This window comes from Semicossyphus pulcher, unplaced genomic scaffold (assembly GCF_022749685.1).
Source record: "Semicossyphus pulcher isolate SPU_LCO1_2020_fin unplaced genomic scaffold, fSemPul1.0.p SCAF_11, whole genome shotgun sequence".
Classification (NCBI taxonomy): Eukaryota; Metazoa; Chordata; class Actinopteri; order Labriformes; family Labridae; genus Semicossyphus; species Semicossyphus pulcher.
In genome coordinates, this window is record NW_027211615.1 from 27037932 (window position 1) to 27057510 (window position 19579).

At 40.0% G+C, this 19579-nt stretch overlaps 1 protein-coding gene and 1 non-coding gene across 2 annotated transcripts in view; both read right to left on the reverse strand.

Moving 5' to 3' along the window:
- Positions 1-16868, reverse strand: part of ift172 (intraflagellar transport 172) — a 50702-nt gene extending 33834 nt beyond the window's left edge. Inside the window, exons 1-17 of the mRNA XM_069683893.1 lie at positions 16785-16868; positions 15633-15776; positions 15122-15234; positions 14980-15019; positions 14599-14664; positions 13521-13600; positions 13242-13329; positions 12895-13109; positions 12230-12353; positions 11710-11805; positions 11028-11189; positions 10855-10908; positions 10515-10618; positions 9540-9625; positions 7448-7560; positions 3082-3249; positions 865-1001 (exon numbers count right to left, since the gene is read on the reverse strand). Coding sequence (XP_069539994.1) covers positions 865-1001; positions 3082-3249; positions 7448-7560; positions 9540-9625; positions 10515-10618; positions 10855-10908; positions 11028-11189; positions 11710-11805; positions 12230-12353; positions 12895-13109; positions 13242-13329; positions 13521-13600; positions 14599-14664; positions 14980-15019; positions 15122-15234; positions 15633-15776; positions 16785-16823 — 1829 coding nt within the window. The 5' untranslated portion in view covers positions 16824-16868. The remainder of the gene's footprint in view (positions 1-864; positions 1002-3081; positions 3250-7447; positions 7561-9539; positions 9626-10514; positions 10619-10854; positions 10909-11027; positions 11190-11709; positions 11806-12229; positions 12354-12894; positions 13110-13241; positions 13330-13520; positions 13601-14598; positions 14665-14979; positions 15020-15121; positions 15235-15632; positions 15777-16784) is intronic.
- A 491-nt stretch (positions 16869-17359) lies between these two features.
- trnaa-ugc (transfer RNA alanine (anticodon UGC)) lies at positions 17360-17431 on the reverse strand. The gene has a single exon. It is a non-coding gene; the product is annotated as a tRNA-Ala (tRNA).
- Between the last annotated feature and the right edge of the window lie 2148 nt (positions 17432-19579).

Consider the following 19579-nt stretch of genomic DNA (forward strand, 5'->3'; position numbering starts at 1 on the left):
CATTCAAAATCTGACTTTCCTTGCTTTGCAAAATCCTTATAATTAAAAAGCTTGGAAAATAAAAGCTTGAAAAATAAAAGAAAAAATTAATCAATGTTTAAAATAGTTTGCAATTAATTTTCTTTCGATTGACTAATCAATTAATTGACTAACCATTGCAGCGCTTAACAATAAAGAACGCAATTAAATGCACGTTTCATGATCATAACAGCAAAGTATTACAATATGATGGAAAGTCAGAAGGGACAATATAGCCTTGAATTATTATATCTCTTTTTTCAGCACTTCCCAGCAGTACATATACCAGTTATTCTGTATTATACAATTAAACGATAAGTATAGTTTAAGTTAATTAGAGTTTAAAGGTGTAAAACGTCTCCTAACAGCCAGACATCAAGACATTTGAACCTTTTAAGGTCTTATTTGAGTAAACTGAATAACACTTATAGACCTGCAGAAACCCTGTCTGATCTCTTAAAGGAAAGAAGTTCCTCTTCAAGATGGCTGACGTCACTTTGTGCAACAGAGTTCAGAGTGAAGAGTTCAGCTGCTGCTCCTCCAACCTCACAGAGGTCAGTAGCAACAATTTATCCATCTGATGAGGAAGCATCATTTTTTGGAGGTGATCAAATCGACACACACTGAGGAGATTAGCTCTCCCAGCTGGCCCCGGAGCTCTGAAGAAACCCTCAAGAAGAGCAGGAGGAAGCTGCAGGATAAAAGGACATCTGGCCTGTTCTGCTCGCCCTGCTGTCACCGAGACTCCCTCCCAGGAAAGCAGCAAGTAGTTGGAAAGCCAAGTGGATGTTCAAGTTCACAATAATGACAGTGATTTTCTGTCAAAGCGTGCAAGTTGACTCTTACCTGTCGTAATCCCTGTCATCCATAGCAGTGCCAAACTCGATGAGGCCTTCGTCCAGCGTGTACGTCACAGTGTTGACTCCCTCTGTCACGATCACATCCGTCTTCCCGTCGGCTCGCTCTAGATCCACAATATCACCCTAATGAAGAGAAGTGAGACCAATTAACACGGATATCAGGCTAACACATCAGTTTCATCTTTTAAATCTCTTCTAGAAACAGACATTTATAATCAAGCTTTTATGTAAATAGTCTTTTAGTTTCTTGTAAAGCTAACACCTGTTTTTATCTGTTGATGTGTTTTTAGTTCTACCTGTCTAACCCATCATTTATTTGATTTGATTTATTTTAAGTTCAGACATACAACACATAACAATTACAAACACAACATATCCTGGGTCACATAGCAGAAAGTTATTAGTCAAAGTATCCACAACCTGATGCATCTTCCTCCAACGCCTTCAATCTACATTTAAAAAGATTTGAGAGATCAGCTCCCCCAGACCCAAATCCTCCTGCAGCAGATTCAAAGCTGCAGGAGCAGCGTACCTGAAACACCTTTACCCCATTTCAAGACGTACTTTGGGAACTGATTGGAGAGTGATGGGTCACAGAGCAGTAGCTTGCAGCATTTTTCAGATGAACAAAATGACATAAGTAAGAGGGAGCAAGTTAAAGCTGCTGTGAGGAACATTCGGTTTGTGTTGATTTTGGCGCCCCCTGTGGACAAAGCCGTACTTCTTACCTCTTTGCTGATTTTGTTGTGTACATGCTTTAGTGTAGTTTTTTAACAAAACATCTCCTCCTGCTTTCTTTAACAGTCATATGTATCACTCACTTTAAAAATTTGCCCTGGAAAATGTAAACAAAGGCAGCGTGCAGTTACTCGCTTCGTCTGACACCAACCCCCGGCAGCAGTTTCAGGCATTAAAAATAACTTTATAGAAGTAATTAATCTTGTCGCTGATGGTCTGGTTTGTGTTGTTGGTCATATAGAGTCATCACAAATAATTTCAGTCTGTTTCATAGCCTGTAAAATGTTTTGTATGTAAAACATTTTAAGACATATATATATATAATGTTACAATGTTGGATGCTCAGACTAAACGTGGTCGAAGTTTCAAATCTGTAGGTAAAAGTATGTTGGAGTAATCCCCAGGCTTCTCAGCTCAGTCTGCAGGCTGCTGTGAACGCCAGGTTTCACACAGGTTTTTCTACACGCTGCACTTTGTGACGTCACAAAGTGCAGCCTCAGCAGGCTTCGGAGAGCTGGCCAATCAGAAGAAAGTAGGCTTGTAAGGGCAGGGTTTCATAAAGGGTGAGAACTGACTTTTTTCTACTGCAGGGGCATCCATGGGGCACTTTTGCTGCATTTTTCAAACATAGGGGCACCAGGGGCGGCAATCACACCACTGCCCCTGAACACAAAAAGTCACTGCAGTATGGGTAGTCTTTCCACCTGGTCTGCATTTTATGTATGTTTTGTGTATTTAACTGTTTTTGACTTTTAAAATTAAATGGCTCAATATGTTGTATAATATCCTTGTAAAGCACTTATGTCTGTAAAAAGTAATATACAGTGCAGTTTATTCATTATCTGTGTGTTATTTATCTGTAAACAGAGCGTCTCGCACAGCAACGATTGATGCACTCAGTGAATAAAGATCGTCTAACTGCTCCCAAGAGTTGGAAAAATACTTTTCTTTGCCCGGTTTTTATTATTAATGAGAACATTAGTGAGAAAGTTTCAGAGACTTGTTCCTGCCGAGGGCGAGAAACAGCTCCAGGAGCTCCAGCAGCATTAAAAACAGTCGCTCTGTCAGCTTTGCAAGGAGCACAGAGACACGGGGAAGGAGGGAAGAAAAAGTAACACAAGTGGTTTGGGTATAAAAACAGGAAGCTACAGAAAACTGTAACTCTGACTGTAGCCACCTTGAATTAGGCACAGGTGGACAGTATTTAAAGTGGAGCTCCACAGGTATATCACTCTACTTGTTATAAGGAGTTACGTAGTTAAGTGTGCTTTTAAAACTGGAGGTGTGGAGTTTTATCATGAGGCAGCAGGGGTCAAATAAAAGGTGAGAAAAGTGCAAACTTAGGCCTGTTTTATTTTGAACTTGTGTACTTAAAAGTCCTTACAGTGCTGTAAATATTTCACCTCATGGAGAAGCTTCTTTTTGCTCCAAACAAACATAAAGTTACACCTATGAAGAGTCTCACCTTGATGGGGAACATGGTAACGCTCTCGGGGTTGTCGATGGTGTACCAGATGCAGAGGTTTCCCCTGTTCTGTGCGACCACCACGTCACTGCCGGGCACCCACTGCACGTAGGAGCAGAAACTCAGCACTGTGGTCTTCACGCCGCTCTTTATGTCGTACAGATGGAGCTGAGGAGGAAGATCGAGAAACTCTTGTTATCAGAATTTGTTCATTTCGTTATCAGTAAGGGTTTGAGCTTATCAGAAGAAGAGTATCTGTCTGAGTATTTGCTTTGTTTGTTCAGCCATAGTAGATTACTGTTTACTCGCAACACTTGCAGAGAGCGGAAAAGCAGCCGCTTAGCTCCGCCCACCCTCTCTGGCAGACCAACCACTGCTGGCTGATGGAAAACGCGTCACTAACTGGGCGCCACTTGTGATTTTATTCCGCAAAGTCGTCACAGACAGAAGAAAACGAGGCAGTTTTTAGTTTTAGTCCAAAAACACTTTGATCGTCCTCATCTTCTAATTCCCAGTTGTGTAAAGTTAACACTGCACAGTTAGCTGATTTCTCTTGAACAAAGTTGATTAACTTCCTACTGCTCCATATAAGTCCTCACACAGCAGTCTACTCTCCCCCGATGAGCTGAGATTATGTACATTCTATAATGTACAGGGGCTCCCAAAGCACTTTATATGCATGTGTGTGTGTGAGAGACCGCCTGCAGCTGTAATCAGCTACCTTAATATCCCCCCACCCCACACACACACACACACACACACACACACACACACACACACACACCTCCACCACCATATTTAATAATGCTCCATCTATAGTTTCACCCTGGAGCTCAGCTGGACAAGTTTTAATGTGATGAGGGCGAGCCGCCTGTTGATGAGATTCATTTAAAGAAACATTTGTTATACAACTTTTCCTGATATCTTACTGGTGGAAAGTGCATTAAACGAATATATCCGCTTACTAAAGCGATTATATGCTTAATCATCTCATCTTTTCACACCATTAATACTTCATTAAAGGTGTAAGGTACTTTAAGCTACAGTCGGCAACATTGATTGGTTAAAATAACAGATTTTAATCATTGTATGTATAACAATATTAACTTGAAATGATGTCTTTTACTTATTTTTTTTTAGTATCTTATTCGAATCAAACAACCAATCAGGGTTAGCTTGCACATAACTGGCCAATCACAGCAACTTTGCACAAACTCATCCAGCTTCTGCGTGACTTGTGTCGGCAAAAGCACTTGCGTTAGAAGGATTTTTCAAACAACATATTTATAGTTCTCTTTCTTGCTGTGGACGTCAGTTAGCCGTGCAAGCTAAAGCCCTGGAACGGAGCTAATACATAGCTAGCTATCTCATTCTTGATGCTAATGTCATGTTCCGGTAGCAGCGGTTTGCAGCCTTTACTTTCCGGCTTAAGCCTAGCAAAATGCGAGTGCATGTTTGGCGCGTCATTTGGTGGGAGCTTAGCGAAGTGATACAAGGTAGCAGAGGGAGAGGCGTAAGGTTTTTTCTACTTGAATGCTCATGTTGCTTACTGCCATTTTAAAGTTCCCATTTAATTGGTGGCAGAGTGCTATTTGACTCCTCATACTCGCAGCAAGAGGGGAAGGAACTCGCACAAATATTGATTGACATTTCAATAAGTTGAACATGAGAACATTCAATATAAAACAGTGGTAATCATAGCTAGCTAGGCTAGGCTAGCTAATAATGGCTACATAGCTCGTAGGTCCTGTGCTTAATGGGGGAGGGACTTAAAAATTAGAGAAATTGTTTCATTGGATGCAAAATTAGAAGACCTTCCAGAGTGCAGGATGTTTTCTGGAAAATGACAAATCCAATGTACCATTTAGTATACCTACAACATTATTTTTTATGTCATTGATTAGCTATAAGACATACTTTATAAAGATACCTAAAACATTCTATTTTTTTATTTACTGGGAACTTTAAAGTAAATTCCTTGCAACATGAATAGGGGAAAAATCAATTATTGCCATTTGTATCAAAATAAAATCCCAATTTGGGTTTCAAATATACCTGTGCTATAAAAACAACACACTTAAATTCAATAACATCAATATTCTGGATAGAAACAGTTCAGTAATTAAGAATTTTATATCTGAATAAGAATCATAAAACTTAACTGAGATTTTTCTGGATCAAATTGCCCTTAAACTTCCCATCATGTCCGTACTGGAGTTCATCCCTCAGCCACTTGTACGCACACATAAGTATTTCACTATCTGTCCCACTGAAGTTCATTTTGTACAACCTTTAAAAAATGCACATTTGTATCAGAATGAGAATATTTTAAGTCATTATGTGCCATAAGAGTGCTGCAAAAAGTTGGAGGCCACTGAGGGATTTCCAATTACCAGAGTTCTGCCTGTCTTTGCCCCGGGGCTCGGACATCAAACTGTTTCTTTACCCCGGGGCAACAACTGACAACAGCTCCCTGACACTCTCTTCCTGCACACAGCTTCCTGAAAAGATGTGGATCTCAGAGCAACCAAAACATGTGGTTTGGTTTAAGTATCAAGGTGGAAACGAATGTCGAGTTGAGTATTAGGGAAAATAATGAAATCCAAATGGTGTGCATTTCAGTTATTACTGTGTGATTACTCTTTAACAAAAAGATTGCAGATGGCCAAACTCAGGCCTCATTTCAAGATAAAACAACAGATATTATAACTCAACCAACAATTAAATCACAACAGCTAACGTAAGAATTCAACCGACACTGTTAGCTAGCTAACATTGCTGTTAGGTAAGAATTTGCCCTACTATCAAATGGTTGATCTCTTTCAAACAGTAACCTTAGTTAAGAAGCAGTGTTCATTTCGTCAGCGAAAATGATGACGAAAAATGTTCCTCAACAACCTTTTTTCCATGAACAAGATGAGACGTTGAAGAGCTAACCATAGATCGTTGATAAAAACTCGTATGTTTTGTTAACGTTAACGAGACGGGACTAAAATGTTAGTGGTGAGCTGTCGGACATTCATAATCCATGACATTTTCCCAAATGAGCGTTTTATCTGTCACCCAGCCATACAGGTGAGGATGTCCTTAAGCGGCAGCTTGACAAGAATGCACCCAAAATGAACTCTCAAAGGTGGTTATGAACTTTCTCTGTTAACCCAGGCTTTCTGCTTCAGGCTCTGTGCGTGCTTGTCTGTCAGCTTCAGTCAGGCTGTTTAAATGAGAAGCGATGATGAATTTACTAAAGGTCTTACGGTAAAAAAAACTCTTTGCTGCTGCAAATAAGGCAAGAGAGGAATGTGCAGCATGTGCTACTATAACTGCGCAGCTTCGTTATGTGGCTTTACATGCGTAACGTTACGTTACAGAAGTTTCCATAAACACATATAACCTCAGCTGAGGATCTATATTACCCGTGCAGAACATCATCAGGACATAGTCAATGAAAGGACTGCGCTTTACAGCAGATTGAACCTGTATAAGGATAGCTGAATTAGTTTGAAGAGAGAAAACGTTTTGACTAAAAGTAATGAAGTGGTTGAATGTGAGCTGCTTTCTAACAGTATGGCATGAGTTATAAAATATACTGTTATTATTACTAACATGTCCAATCTCTCTACATGTTTCCACTATCGATTGTTTTTGCAGTTGTGGATCATTCACAAAGCAGTGAAACGATACCGACTTATCAGATTTTCTCTGTTTTTTCAAATTTGTAAACCCAGCTGTACGACATCATAACAGCATATGAGCTTCCCACCTTGAGGTCGACTTCAGAGTAAAAGGGCCACCATGTAAACATCTAGTGAATGGGGATCGACTCGCTTTAGGAGCCAGCCTCAAGTGGTCATACGAGGAACTGCAGTTTTTGGCCCATCCACGTTAGCTTCATTTTTTCTGCCTTGAAGGTTGCCACTTGCTAACTGGTGTTATTTGGATAATTTATTCTCTTAAAATCAATTAAATAAAACAAAGAAAGCAGAGAAAGTTTAGAAACTTTGGGACGCTAAGAAATATGGATTACTTGATCTGTCTTGGACGTCTCTTTTCATTGTCTTTGCATCTGATGCTGTCTACCTTGTTTGCACTGTTGTACATGATACATGTAGCTCTTTTAGTCCCCCAGAAGTGAACTTTTATCCCTTCTTTGTGTTTATAATCTCCTAAATGACTGGATGGCTCCACAAAAAGCCATAAGACCCGTTATTGCGTTTGTGTCCTAACTTTAGACATTCAGATTTCTCTACTTTACCTACTACTTTCCTTATCATCGAGTTGTCTATCATTTCCCTCCCAGCCCTCCGGCCCCTCTCTCCCGCTGCTTCCCCTCTTACGATCCCTCAGGGTGCTGAGGTTTCATTCTCACCCGCAGCTTCTTGTCCCTGAACAGCAGTTTGCGTCCGGTTTCATTGAGCTCCAGCCAGTCAATCTTGGAGTCGTGGCTGATGGTTGCCAGATTGTAGCCTCCGGCCAAGTCCACTGAGGGGAGGAGAAGAGAGGAGAGTTTTACTGAGCAGCGGTCAGGCTGACAGCGTGACAGTGTAGCGGTCTGAAAGTGGCCTTTTCGTCAAGATTGGAAACAATCATTTTATAATCATTAATGATCCCATCAGGCAGAGAGAGCAGATTCTATGCTCTGAAAACTTTGATGCTCTGGGACCGAGATGATATTACAAGTCTTTTTAATTAAAGCGAACATGGTCCGGTCAGTGTGGTCCACTCAATGTAAATTACACTGTTCAATTGATCACAGACTGCAGCTGTTACCTCCACAAATGACTTAAAGTCTCCATTTGTTTCTCTGTCTGTCAGCAGCTTTAAAGACAAACTACTGATTTAAATGAAACTTGGAGGAACTAAGGAAAGTTCCTGGGACATTTTAAGTACAGGAAATCTTAGTCTGTGGATATTTTTGATCTGATATTTGCAGCATTTTATTACAGCAACCATATTTAAATATCTGTAGCTGCAACCGGTATACATGTTTTTCTTTGACTCACTGACCCTATTTGCAAAGAGGTACGTCACGATCAGCTGCAGCACAACATGAATCACAACATGAAGTTTTATTTGGTGTATTTGTTGTTGTGAAACCTTTTCATATGTCAGAGAATTAATTCAGGAAACAACGGACTGAAGAAACTCTCTTAGTTCCTTTAAAAGTAGTTCCTGGGATTAAAACTTCCCGGTTATTTAGGTGGAAATTTGACTTTTGCCATCTTAAATTAATATTGTGTGATACATTACAGGCATAAAAAAACATTCTGCTAGATTCTGCACATTCTGTTTCTTTTTTATTTTTAAACTGAACTAGTAAAAAAATAATAGAAATCAGTAGTTTCAGTTTAAAAGTGCAGCCTTTTTTAATCTAGCTGTCAAATCTAAGCTCTAATCTCATTGGAAAACGTACGATTACAAACAATAGCTTTAGTGTCAATCTTTTGTTTTGCTGTCGTTTGCTTATATTGCCCGAGGAAGACGTGGGGTTTTGTGGTTATCAAGGTAACTTCAGGGTTAACTCTGAGTTTTCAGTACTACGAAGCTGGTTCACTTGTTACCCACTTCCTAGATCGCCATGGTAACTTATGCTGTACACCTAATCTGCTCCGGAGCAGGTTATGTTTGAAACAAGAGATCAACCTGAACTACACACCACCTACTGACCAATCAGGTCTCTTGATTCAGGAGCTCTGTGAGCTGATCGTGAGAGGGAGGAGGGAGAGAGAGCGGTGAAACACTTCCGCTTTACCGTCTGATTTTATGACAAACTGTATATTCATGAAAGATATTCATTGTGCTTTTCTGATACACAGCTACAACAGAGACTGATAAAAGCAATGAAGCCTGAAGTACCTATAAGACCTAAAAGTAAGCATTTGTACTGCTTTAAATTCTGTTTTTATATTTATTTTTATTTGCTCCACAGTTTGATACAGCTGAGGCTGAGAGAGTACGGTCTAAATCAAAGTAATTAAAGCAACAAAAATACATCAGTGCAACATATTAATTTAATTTAATATACTAGTGTCATAATAGTCAATATACTGTGTTGCTCTAATGATGGAGCAGTGATATTCTAGACATAATTTGCGCATTTAAACAGTTGAGTTTATTTTAGTCTGGATTATGTGTCATTTCTTCATATCTTTCTAAAATCATAGTTTGCTCTGAGATTGTAAAATATGCCGATCAGCTGACAGCAGACGCTGCAAACTCCGCCCATTTTATGTGAACTTATAGTAACCCTTATCAAGTCGATAACCAGCGCCGTGTGACCGCTTAGGGTGATCTCCTTTGTCAGGTTAAGTGAAGGCAGATCAGGAAAAGATACCCCGGGTATGTTGAGCTGGATTCATAGACAGACATGCTGCTATTAAAAGCAGAACCTACTTTAATATTGTATTTATACAGCATGAACAGACTCCACTTCTTGTACACAAACCCACATTCTTTCTTACCAATAGCAAGGGTCTTTATGTCGATCAGATATGCCAGCTTCTTGTTGTCTTCCACTCCTCTCTGCTTCCTCTCATTAAGTCGGACACTACACACACAAACACACACAAACGCACCTTTAATGAATGCAATCGGTCAGTGTAACGGAGGTGAATTTAAACTGTAAGTCTTAAATGCAGCCTCAGCTCAACAGTAATGAGCTCTGGCTGCTGTTCGTCGTAGTTAAATTCCCAGCAGGAAACCTCTGATCATGGTGTTGTCATGCTACAGTGTCCAGCCAGAGGCGAGGAGCAGTCAGAGCGTCCTGAAAAAACCTTCCTGCAGTTAGTCAGTCACCCGGGGGCCTGTCAGTCATGGCAGTTTTGACAGGCCTGAATGTTTAAACATGGATGTGTTCTGACGAGCAGGCTGAGCCTTACTGACTCTCCTAAAAGCCTCACTAATGATACCTGAAATTTCTGCACAGCTCAATGCCGCCCCCTAATGGACGGAGCTGCAAACACATACAGATAGATGACAATTTACAGCTGCTATCATTGTGCTATGGCCTATAGTGTGTCATTGAAGGGATATATTAGCATATGGAAGGTCCATTTCTGCTCAGCCAGAATACATAAATGTCCTTTTTTATTCATTTGGGGTGTTAAATATTCCCGTAAAGCTGTGTTGTTTTTGTAATTTGTATCCCAACAGTCTGAAATCACATCTAGAAATAGATTGAAGTAGATTTTAATTTGAGCCACAACACTTGTAAATAAAATAAATCATATCTTTACTTACTGCTGAAACACATTTTACTTTAGGATCCCAAATTTGTCTGTAAACAATCTTTTCTGTTGTTGGCTTTGTGCCTGGCCTTTTTTAACTTCTACCATGTATGTTTGTTCTTTGGAGCCAGACAAACCTGTTGGGGTGTTACTTTGGCCGTTACTAAACCAATTTGATAAGGTGTGTTTGTTTGGTGTAAGCGGAACTACCTGATGAGATGAGGATTCATAAACTCTGTTCTGACCGATCCCAGGATCTCGTTGCTGCTGTACTCCACCAGGCTCAGCTCCCCGGCGTTAAAAATCATACACACCTGAAACAGAGAAGACACTTGGATAAATCAGTTGGTAATATAAAATAGGGGGGCAGTGGTGAGACACATGGCGTAAAGCACAAGAGATGGCAGGACCTGAAATATAACATCCTGCGCTATAATTATAATCTACATTTTATCGCTCCTTAGCAGGCACTGATTTACAGGTTGTGATGTAATTTTCATGGGAAAAAAGTCCCACAAAAGCAGTGTTCATAATAATCTCGGGTACTTACTGATTCATTCTCAAAGAAGAACTTTTCGTTCCCCCCAGAGCCGGGCCAAGGCACCTGAAGGAGACGCAGCAGAGTCAAAGCTTGTTTACCACCACAACAGCTGTAAACAAGGTCCACCTCCATTTGTGTGGGAGGGAAACATGTGCATGATTAGACGTTTTTTTAAGTCCTACCTCGCTGAGTTTGTTCACCAGCAGGTCTCCCAGCAGAATAGTATCGGAGGTGTGAGCCACCAGGTAGCGGTCTTTGCCCATGATTTTCACTTCTTCTATCTCATAGCCGTAATAAGACTTGAGGACCACACGGGTGCTTGTCGAGAGGTTCTTCACTATCACCTAGAGGAGGAGAGGGGAAGATTAAGAAATCAATACGATGGATGAGATGCATTTTTTCTATGAATTTCTATGAACATCAGTAATGAAACTCAACAGCATGACAAAACTATGTTGAGCAAAGTCTTTAAAGTCAATTTACACTCTGCAAATACACCCTTTTTAATGAATGAACTTGCTCCTGACACCGGTCAGATCATTGGTAGGGTCAGCGTCAAATAGCTTGCTGCAGCTATAAATCAAGACATACTTACAACGGGAAAGAAAGTGGAGTAATAACACTTCAGCTGCCAATTAAAAACGATGTATGCCACCTGAATGAATCAATTCTGAATGACTGATATTGCACAATTAACTGACTATCATCTGTTAAATGACATATAAGATCAAAGTCAGAGGTCGAATGTCTTATTGGATCCGCGGTTCTTCTTCTTGTTTGGTGCGGTTAAGTACTGCAGCTCTGTGGTTAGGAGAACTGACTTCATTAACTTCCTTTGGTTCCTCCCGTTGTTTGTGTCTCTACCTGGCTCAGGCCGACGTAGGTCATCTCAAACTTGTTCTTGTAGATGCTTCTCCGCAAGCAGCAATCGAACAGCTCCACTCCACCACACAGTGTTCCCTGTAAAAACACAAACACACACATTTTTTCGATCTAGCTTTGCTATCCTTTGATATGTTGTCGCCCAAGATTTCACAACTAAATATAAACCTAAATATAAAGTAAAAATATTTTAAAAAATGTATTTATTTTGGGGTGCGGGTTGCAGGTCACAAACAATATGTAGACATTTTCTTCAAATGGTTACCAACAATGGTCACCACAGAACCCTGTGTTTGTTTTTTATTATATGACGGTAAAAGGCAGAAGATTCAAGCTGCATCATAGAGTGAGAGTTAGCTGTTTAAATGAGTCTACTTATTAGGTTACGCAAAAGAATGTTCTGCAAATCTCCACTGCCGAAGAAAACAACGATATCTAACTAACATTAGGTTTGTGCTAATGTCACCCTTTGGATTAAAAAAATGTGATTGTAAGTATTTACAGCACAGAGGCGTGATCCGTCTTTCTTCCAGGCCAGGCTGGTGATGGTGTAGAGGTTTGGGATCTCTTTAGGCTTGGCTTCATCCCACACACCTCTCCTGGGAGCCCAGTTAAACACCCGCAGCCTGGGGAAGACATGAGGAGAAACAACTTACTGAACCTCGCTCAAATGATCTGAAACACTACAAACCACTGAGTCACAGTAGAGGTCTTCATGGGTCTACCAGAACCTGAGGACCTGGGACCAAACAGGTCAGGGCTCGTTCTATAATCCTCGGCTCTGGGTCTGTTCAACATTATGTGTAATACCCGAATGGATCCGGGACGACCTGGCCGTGATAAGAAGGAGTTCATGATTAAAGTGCTGTGTGCGTCTGTGTGCAACTCGCATGAGAACATACAGGGAAGAAACAGAAGAAAGAGCAACAGCGAGCTGAGTGACGTGTCACGTGACTACAGGTTCAGAGAAAAGTTGAAGCCAAAGCTGGTAATGATGGATACCGTCCTCGCTGATGTGAAAAAAAGTGAAAAGAAAATGAATATAAAGAGGTAAAACCTGGTTTATGCAAATTGTGGACAAAGATGAGAAGAAAGAAGACCTCTAAATCACAGTACAATAGCATCAATCAGACTGTCTGTATAACAACTGTGAGAGCATTCACTGACCGGTCGTAGCTGCCGAACACGACAGACTGCCCGCTCGGACTTGTGATGGCCACGGTGAACTCTTTCTCTGTCCGGTCTCGGCTGTGGTCGAACGTCTGCAGGACGTGACCCTCTCTGCCGTACGCCACCACCTTCTTATCGCAGCCGCCCACCATGATGCTGTTTGCACCCCAGGCCAGAGCGTAGGGTGGGCAGGGGTGCACCAACAATTTACCCTATGTCAGAGTGTGTCAGTGTTAGAGAGAGTGTTGTTAGTCTCCAGCGAAGCACTGAAACAAATACACACCATGAATGTTGCAGCATTAATTTGTCAGCATTGTATGATGTAGAAATAAGGGTAAGGCTACCTGAGACTCCCCCGAGCCTTCATCATCAAAGAAGTAACGCACGATTGCCCCATCAGCGTGACCAGACAGGAAGCCTTTACCAGAAACACTGACACAGAACAGACAACAACACAGGCTGAGTGAACCAGAGAAGAAGAAACTTAACAAGTAAATAAATGGAGAAGGATCAGGTCAATCCGCATGCAATTTTTCTTTCCCCACAAGAAGCTTTCGCGGTAACAGAGCACGAGTGCATCTTATACCAGCATGAAAACATGTGAATATGAGGTGTGTAATTACTTGGATGCCAGTGAGACGATACAGGACTCATGTCCGTAGAGGGTTGATGACTTGTTCGTGTGAGTGTTGGCGAGGCGAATCTATAAAGAGTCAGAAACATTTTCATTGAAACATACAAAATGATTTATCATTTTACATATAACAGTTTTTAAAAGCTCAAATTCTCACACAAATGTAGCCTGCAGCTATAAAAACTGTTAACATTGAAATATTCAAATGTGTCTTTCTGTTTAAAGTAATAATCTCGAAGATTTTCATGTAAATAAATCTGTTAAGTCACTTTCTATCACCGAATGAGGTAACACAATGGTGATTGAGCCTATGGCCCACTGATGAAAGCCTTTGCATTTGCAGTATTACAGACTGGGTGTCTGTGACGACTTTGTGGAATAAAATCACAAGCGGCGCCGAGTTGGTGACGCGTTTTCCATCAGCCAGCAGTGGTTGGTCTGCCAGAGAGGGTAGGCGGAGCTTAGCGGCTGCTTTTCCGCTCTCTGCAAGTGTTGCGAGTAAACAGTAATCTACTATGGCTGAACAAACAAAGAAAAGATGGATGACTACAGATACAACTTCAACAAGAAGTGAAAATCCAAAGAAGAAGAAACAAACTTGACGCTCAGATGAAGCAAACAGTCTGAAAAGGAAAGCGACCGTCAGCCAGGAAAATCAAGAGTTACAACCGGAGCCAACCGTGGACGTCACACATGCAGCACTGTCTGCATATCTGGGAAGTGTGCTCCCGCAATTACTGTTTATCGCAATAGGTGCCGCTAGAGAGAACGAAACTGAGATCTTCGAGATTATCACTTTAACATAATAGCAAAAAAGTATTTAAAGCCAAATAAATGTAAATCTTTACAAGGTGAAAACACCTCTGACACAGAAATAACATCTTTATTAGAAGGACACGCTTACTTATAACATTACTACTACAACTAGTCCAGCGGTCATTGCCATCTTACTGATACGTCTGTAAACTCCTACCAATTATAACATATAAACAAAGTGTATATAAATACTAACACTGACATAATGACTCCAGTTTCTGATGAGAGGTGACACCGTGTTGCTGACTTACCTTGCCATCCACTAATCCGTAAACAATTGCATGTTCTAAAGGCCAAAGCAAGCAGGTCACAGCACTCTGCAATATAATGTCAACAAAGTGATGCATTAAAAAGGTTCAAACTTCCTACTGGAAAAGACAGCTTGTGTGACATGCAAAAGCATATATAGGAAACTATCCCTGTCCCTGAACACAGCATACATAAAATAAACTATACAAGCTATGCATCATTATTTATAACACATTTATAACCTCCATGAGACCTCTGCAATTTCTTTTAAGCCTTATATGGTCTAAAATCTGCTAAAACATCTGCAAATTGCACAGGTACTGTCTCGGCGTCTTTAAGCATGCTGTTTGCTACCAAACATAGGCTTACTCGTACTTACTCACCGTTTGAACAAATTTGTTGATAATAGCTTTCTTGTCCCCCCTGGAAGAGAAGACAACGCTAATAAAAATCTCTCTGCACTCATCCACACTGAAAACAAAATACACTTTATTATGCGATGTTAAATCAGCCAATGGACATTACCATTCCTCTCCAATCCTGTAGACAAAGACGATGTTGTCTGACTGGCCGATGGCGATCTTGGTGGAGTCCGGTGAGAACGCCATGTCGTTGACAGCATAGCTCTGTTTTCCATACTGACAGAAGATTGTATTGGATTATTATCAACACACAGAAGAGCATCACAAAACTTTAAAACAATCCTCATGTTCCCCTTAGGCTCTACCTTCATTTGGCTACATCACATGTTTAAACAAATGTTTTCTCAACCTAAAACCAGTTGCATCTGTTGTCGGTCACGCTATCAGTGACCCCTACTCTTTAGTGTGCTTTTTTTTTTCGATGATAGTGTCCATCCTAAGGTTGTTTCTTATTGGGTAGATGTTCTTCTTAATGATTTTTCATTACTCTTATATGTGCTGTGTTTTGTTTTCTGATTCTTCTCCTGAGCTGATTGAAAAAAGAAAGAGATTTACATTGACAATACAACCGTGACTTTATGTCTTGAACAATTTCTGACAACCTCCTGTCTCACCTTGGAGTCTAGAGGTTTGGTGGAGAATTTGTCTCTCCTCTCTCCCTGCTCATCATACAGCAGCACCACTCTGTCAACGGTGCAAACAGCAAACTTGGTGTTATTGGAGGCCCAGGCCATGCATGTCACTTTGGCAGGACTCTCCTGTCGAAGGAAGAGAAACAAACACAAAGTCAGAAGAGATAACTAGGAGATGCCTTTGGCATCAATTAGGGCTAGTTTTAACTTATCTAAACCTGACAAATTCTATTTTTTTAATGTACAATATTCAATTACAAACATTAAGGCACATTTACAACAACTCGGATTACAGCTGGTGCTGACACAGTCTGAAATAAAACAATAAACAAAAAGAACTAAATAGCAAAATAGAGTAAAGTGAGAGAAACATAAATAAGTCTAATAGGGCAGCAAGTTTTCATTTGTGTCATTTTTTCCTGTCATATATTGAATAGATTTTGCAAATACTTTGAGTTCATTCTTCCATCTGTTGATAAGGGGTTTGACCTTTAAATACTTACATCTGTGAATAAAGTGTTTTCCCAACAAAAATGTATTATTTATCAAAAAATCTCAACTTTTCGTCTTCAAAAATCCTGCACAAGTTCACACTTGGAAAAAACATGTTCTGCAGTCTCAATATCCCTCTCACAAAATCCACATGAGGTATTACCCCAATTAAATGTCATGTTTAAGAAGTGATTACATGGATAGATGTCGTTTAGAATTTTAGGTCGGACTGGGAAGGACAGAAATCGTTATCTTATCTGTAGCTGTTTTAGCTTAATGTTAAAGCTGATGTAATTTGTCTGGTGAAAACAAGATGACAATTTTGGATGATATCCGAATAATAAAGACGCAGCCGCTGACACAGTTTAACATAGCGAATTTGATATATATTAGCTGTAGTTTTTCAACCTAGTACGCACCACAGCTCCTAGCATGTAAAGTAAGGTAACTGTACAAAAAAAGTATTTGCATTTAATATCATAAAGCAAGCCCCAATAAAATGTCTGAAATGCCGAATTGACAATAGTGAATAAATGTTTCTTTGAGCCACGTTAATAAATCGTTACCGTTACACAGTCACACTTTCTAACTGCTCTTCAGCATCAGCTAGCATTAGCTAACTTGTCACTGAAGTGGACTTACCTGGGGTGGTAATAACGTCTTCAGATGCTTCAGTTGCATTTTTCGTTAGTCTTTAAGCAGCTCGTATAATAAAGAGTGTTATTAGTGCTGCGATAAAAGGACTACATTAGATAATAGTCATTATGTTGACCAGCTACAATACATAGCAGCTAACAAGGAGGACATTTTTGTAGTAAACATAAATGTGATCTCCTTAGTTACCGCTTGGGCGGGGACTCGTGGTGCGTTTGTAACTATGGGAAAAGTCAGCTTCTCTCACAAATGTGTCTGCGTGGTTTTGTTCCGATAAAATGTAGAATAAGAAAAAAACAGTTCAGAGAAGCTAAGCTATTTCAGGTGATGCTAGTTGCTACGAATATGACTTTAATTACCGGCTATGAGCTATCATATGATATGTATATTTGTAGATTCCTATAGCCTATATATTGAGCTTTATAAAACAGAAACACACAACAGGACATAACTCATCACACATTTAATTTACGGGTGTATATCAATCGGTTCGCAAATGTCGGCAGTCAATAACGTCAGATGTGCCGTCAGGTTTTCTTGTAACACGAAGAGAAAAGGATCACTGGAGATGCCGGGGATTGAACCCGGGGCCTCATACATGCAAAGCATGCGCTCTACCACTGAGCTACATCCCCTTCCATGCTACTTCCTGAGGAAGTGGGTATTTTATTATTAAGCTTATATAATGTGTTGTCTAAATTAGATGAGGTTTTATGATAATGAACCAGTGACTGTGATGAACAAAACAGGCCTCCCATCATTACCACCATCATCATAAAAATAATAATCAGTGTACTGACAAGTAAAGGTTTCCAGGCTCCCTTTCCCCCAATTTAAGATTCAGCTTAAAATATCTGACCAATAATTTTCAATGTATTTATATGATTTGAAGGTATGTAAAAGATTCTCCAACAGCAAAAATACCTGGTCTAAACACCTTAATTTCAGCCCAAGTCACAAATATATTTTTGGTTTTAGAAACAACATCCCTTCTCCCTAATATATTAGATACTGACTTTATTATAAATTATAGTTGTTATAGAGAAGTTGTCACTAAAGCTGCTGTTTAACTGTCCATGAAGAAAGTACTTTACCCCATCATCAGCTACTCAAGTGCAGAAGGTCAGAAACAAACTGTGGTAGATAAACAACAGCTCCTGGTGAGTAGGTCACATTTATTGCTGTCTTGCAATAATGTAAAAAATGTAAACATCTGATAATTCATACAGTCAGGCTGCTCATTAACTCCATATCTGAAAATGACCACAATGTACTAGGTGATGGGTCAAAAACACAGTGTTGTGCGATCAGTATTGTCTGTCTGTGAATGTTTCAGTGCGCCTGTGTGTGGGTGCGAGAGCGAGCGAGGAGAGAGAGAGGACGTGTGCGCATGTGTGTGTGCGCGGGGGTGTGAGGGCGACACGGTGTGATGAGAGGGGATCGGAGCAGCAGAGTTACGATTCTAAAGTGTATTGCAAGCTGTATGAGTGGAATAAACAGCCCGTTTCCAAGCCCACAAGTCGGACTCTCCGTGTGTGACATCTTGCTTCACTCAAGAAAGTGACGGGGGTTAGCTCCGAGGTAGAGAACAACTTCGGCCCTGGAGCAGATATTAAGTCTCCCCTGTGCGTCCTGACCATGGTTGGGATGCGGTAAACAGGAAAGCTAACAACAGCTAAACAGTAGAAGGCAGAGACTTATTAATCAGTGATAGACAGTTAGAGGACAATTGGACATACATTCACACTGTGTTCAAATATATGTTTCTTGGGTATATTTTAAACAATAAATGTTATGTAGCATGGACATTTACCTATCAAAAACCAAACAGTGTGATGAAAAAAGTACTGAACTTTGAAAATACGTTTGAGATATTGCACTTGAATACTTACTGAATACTAAGTAACATTTATTAGGTAATTTATATTCGCTAAATCGTTCTGTTTTTCTCTAGATGCTAGACAAACATTTTATTTTTTTAATAACTATGTGGAGTTAATCTCGGTTTCTTTCCCGAAAAGAAATACCGTCATCAACATGAAAATCCTAGTGGATGCGAATAGAATTCCAGCTCCGGAGAAGTTGCTGCTGCGAGTATTGGCATTGGCTGCTGCAGGTAAGTGATGACGTCAAAGTGGCGCCAATTTTTGTTAATTTTCCTGATTGTACCGGAAGTAATTTATCCTGGCTTCACATTAAGGTCGCATTTAGGCGAAATTGTGGCATTTTAAGTTTCTACAGATTTGGCATCACATACACTAAAATGAACCTTACTTGCAAGAATAAAACATTGACAATGATCCGCATTAATCAACGAAAGTACACCCAGAGAAAAAGACAAACAATGACGGCCTTTGTGGCAGTTAAATGGCGTTTATCATCCCTTAAAAATGACTAAAATCACTGTGAAATATTGAACAAATATCATCACAATCATGGCCATCAAAATTACATGTCCCTATGACAACCGATAAAAATAAACAACTAAAAAATAAAGACTTCACTTTGATATACCTTGAATCTCATGTTGTCTTGCTGTTGTTGTCTTAATATTTAATTCTTATGCCTACATGTAGGTTTTGTGCTTCTCAAAAAAACAATTTTAAATGTTATCAAAGTCTGACAGGTGTTATCAGACATATCCTCTTCCTAAATCTTTGAGGAAGTAAATAAAATCCTCAGTTGTTTACTTTTATTTTGAAATTTCTAAACGGAAATGTGATTTTACACGTCGTTAAACTTACCGATCCAGGCTGTGGGCCGACTTCCACACTGCTGGCGGC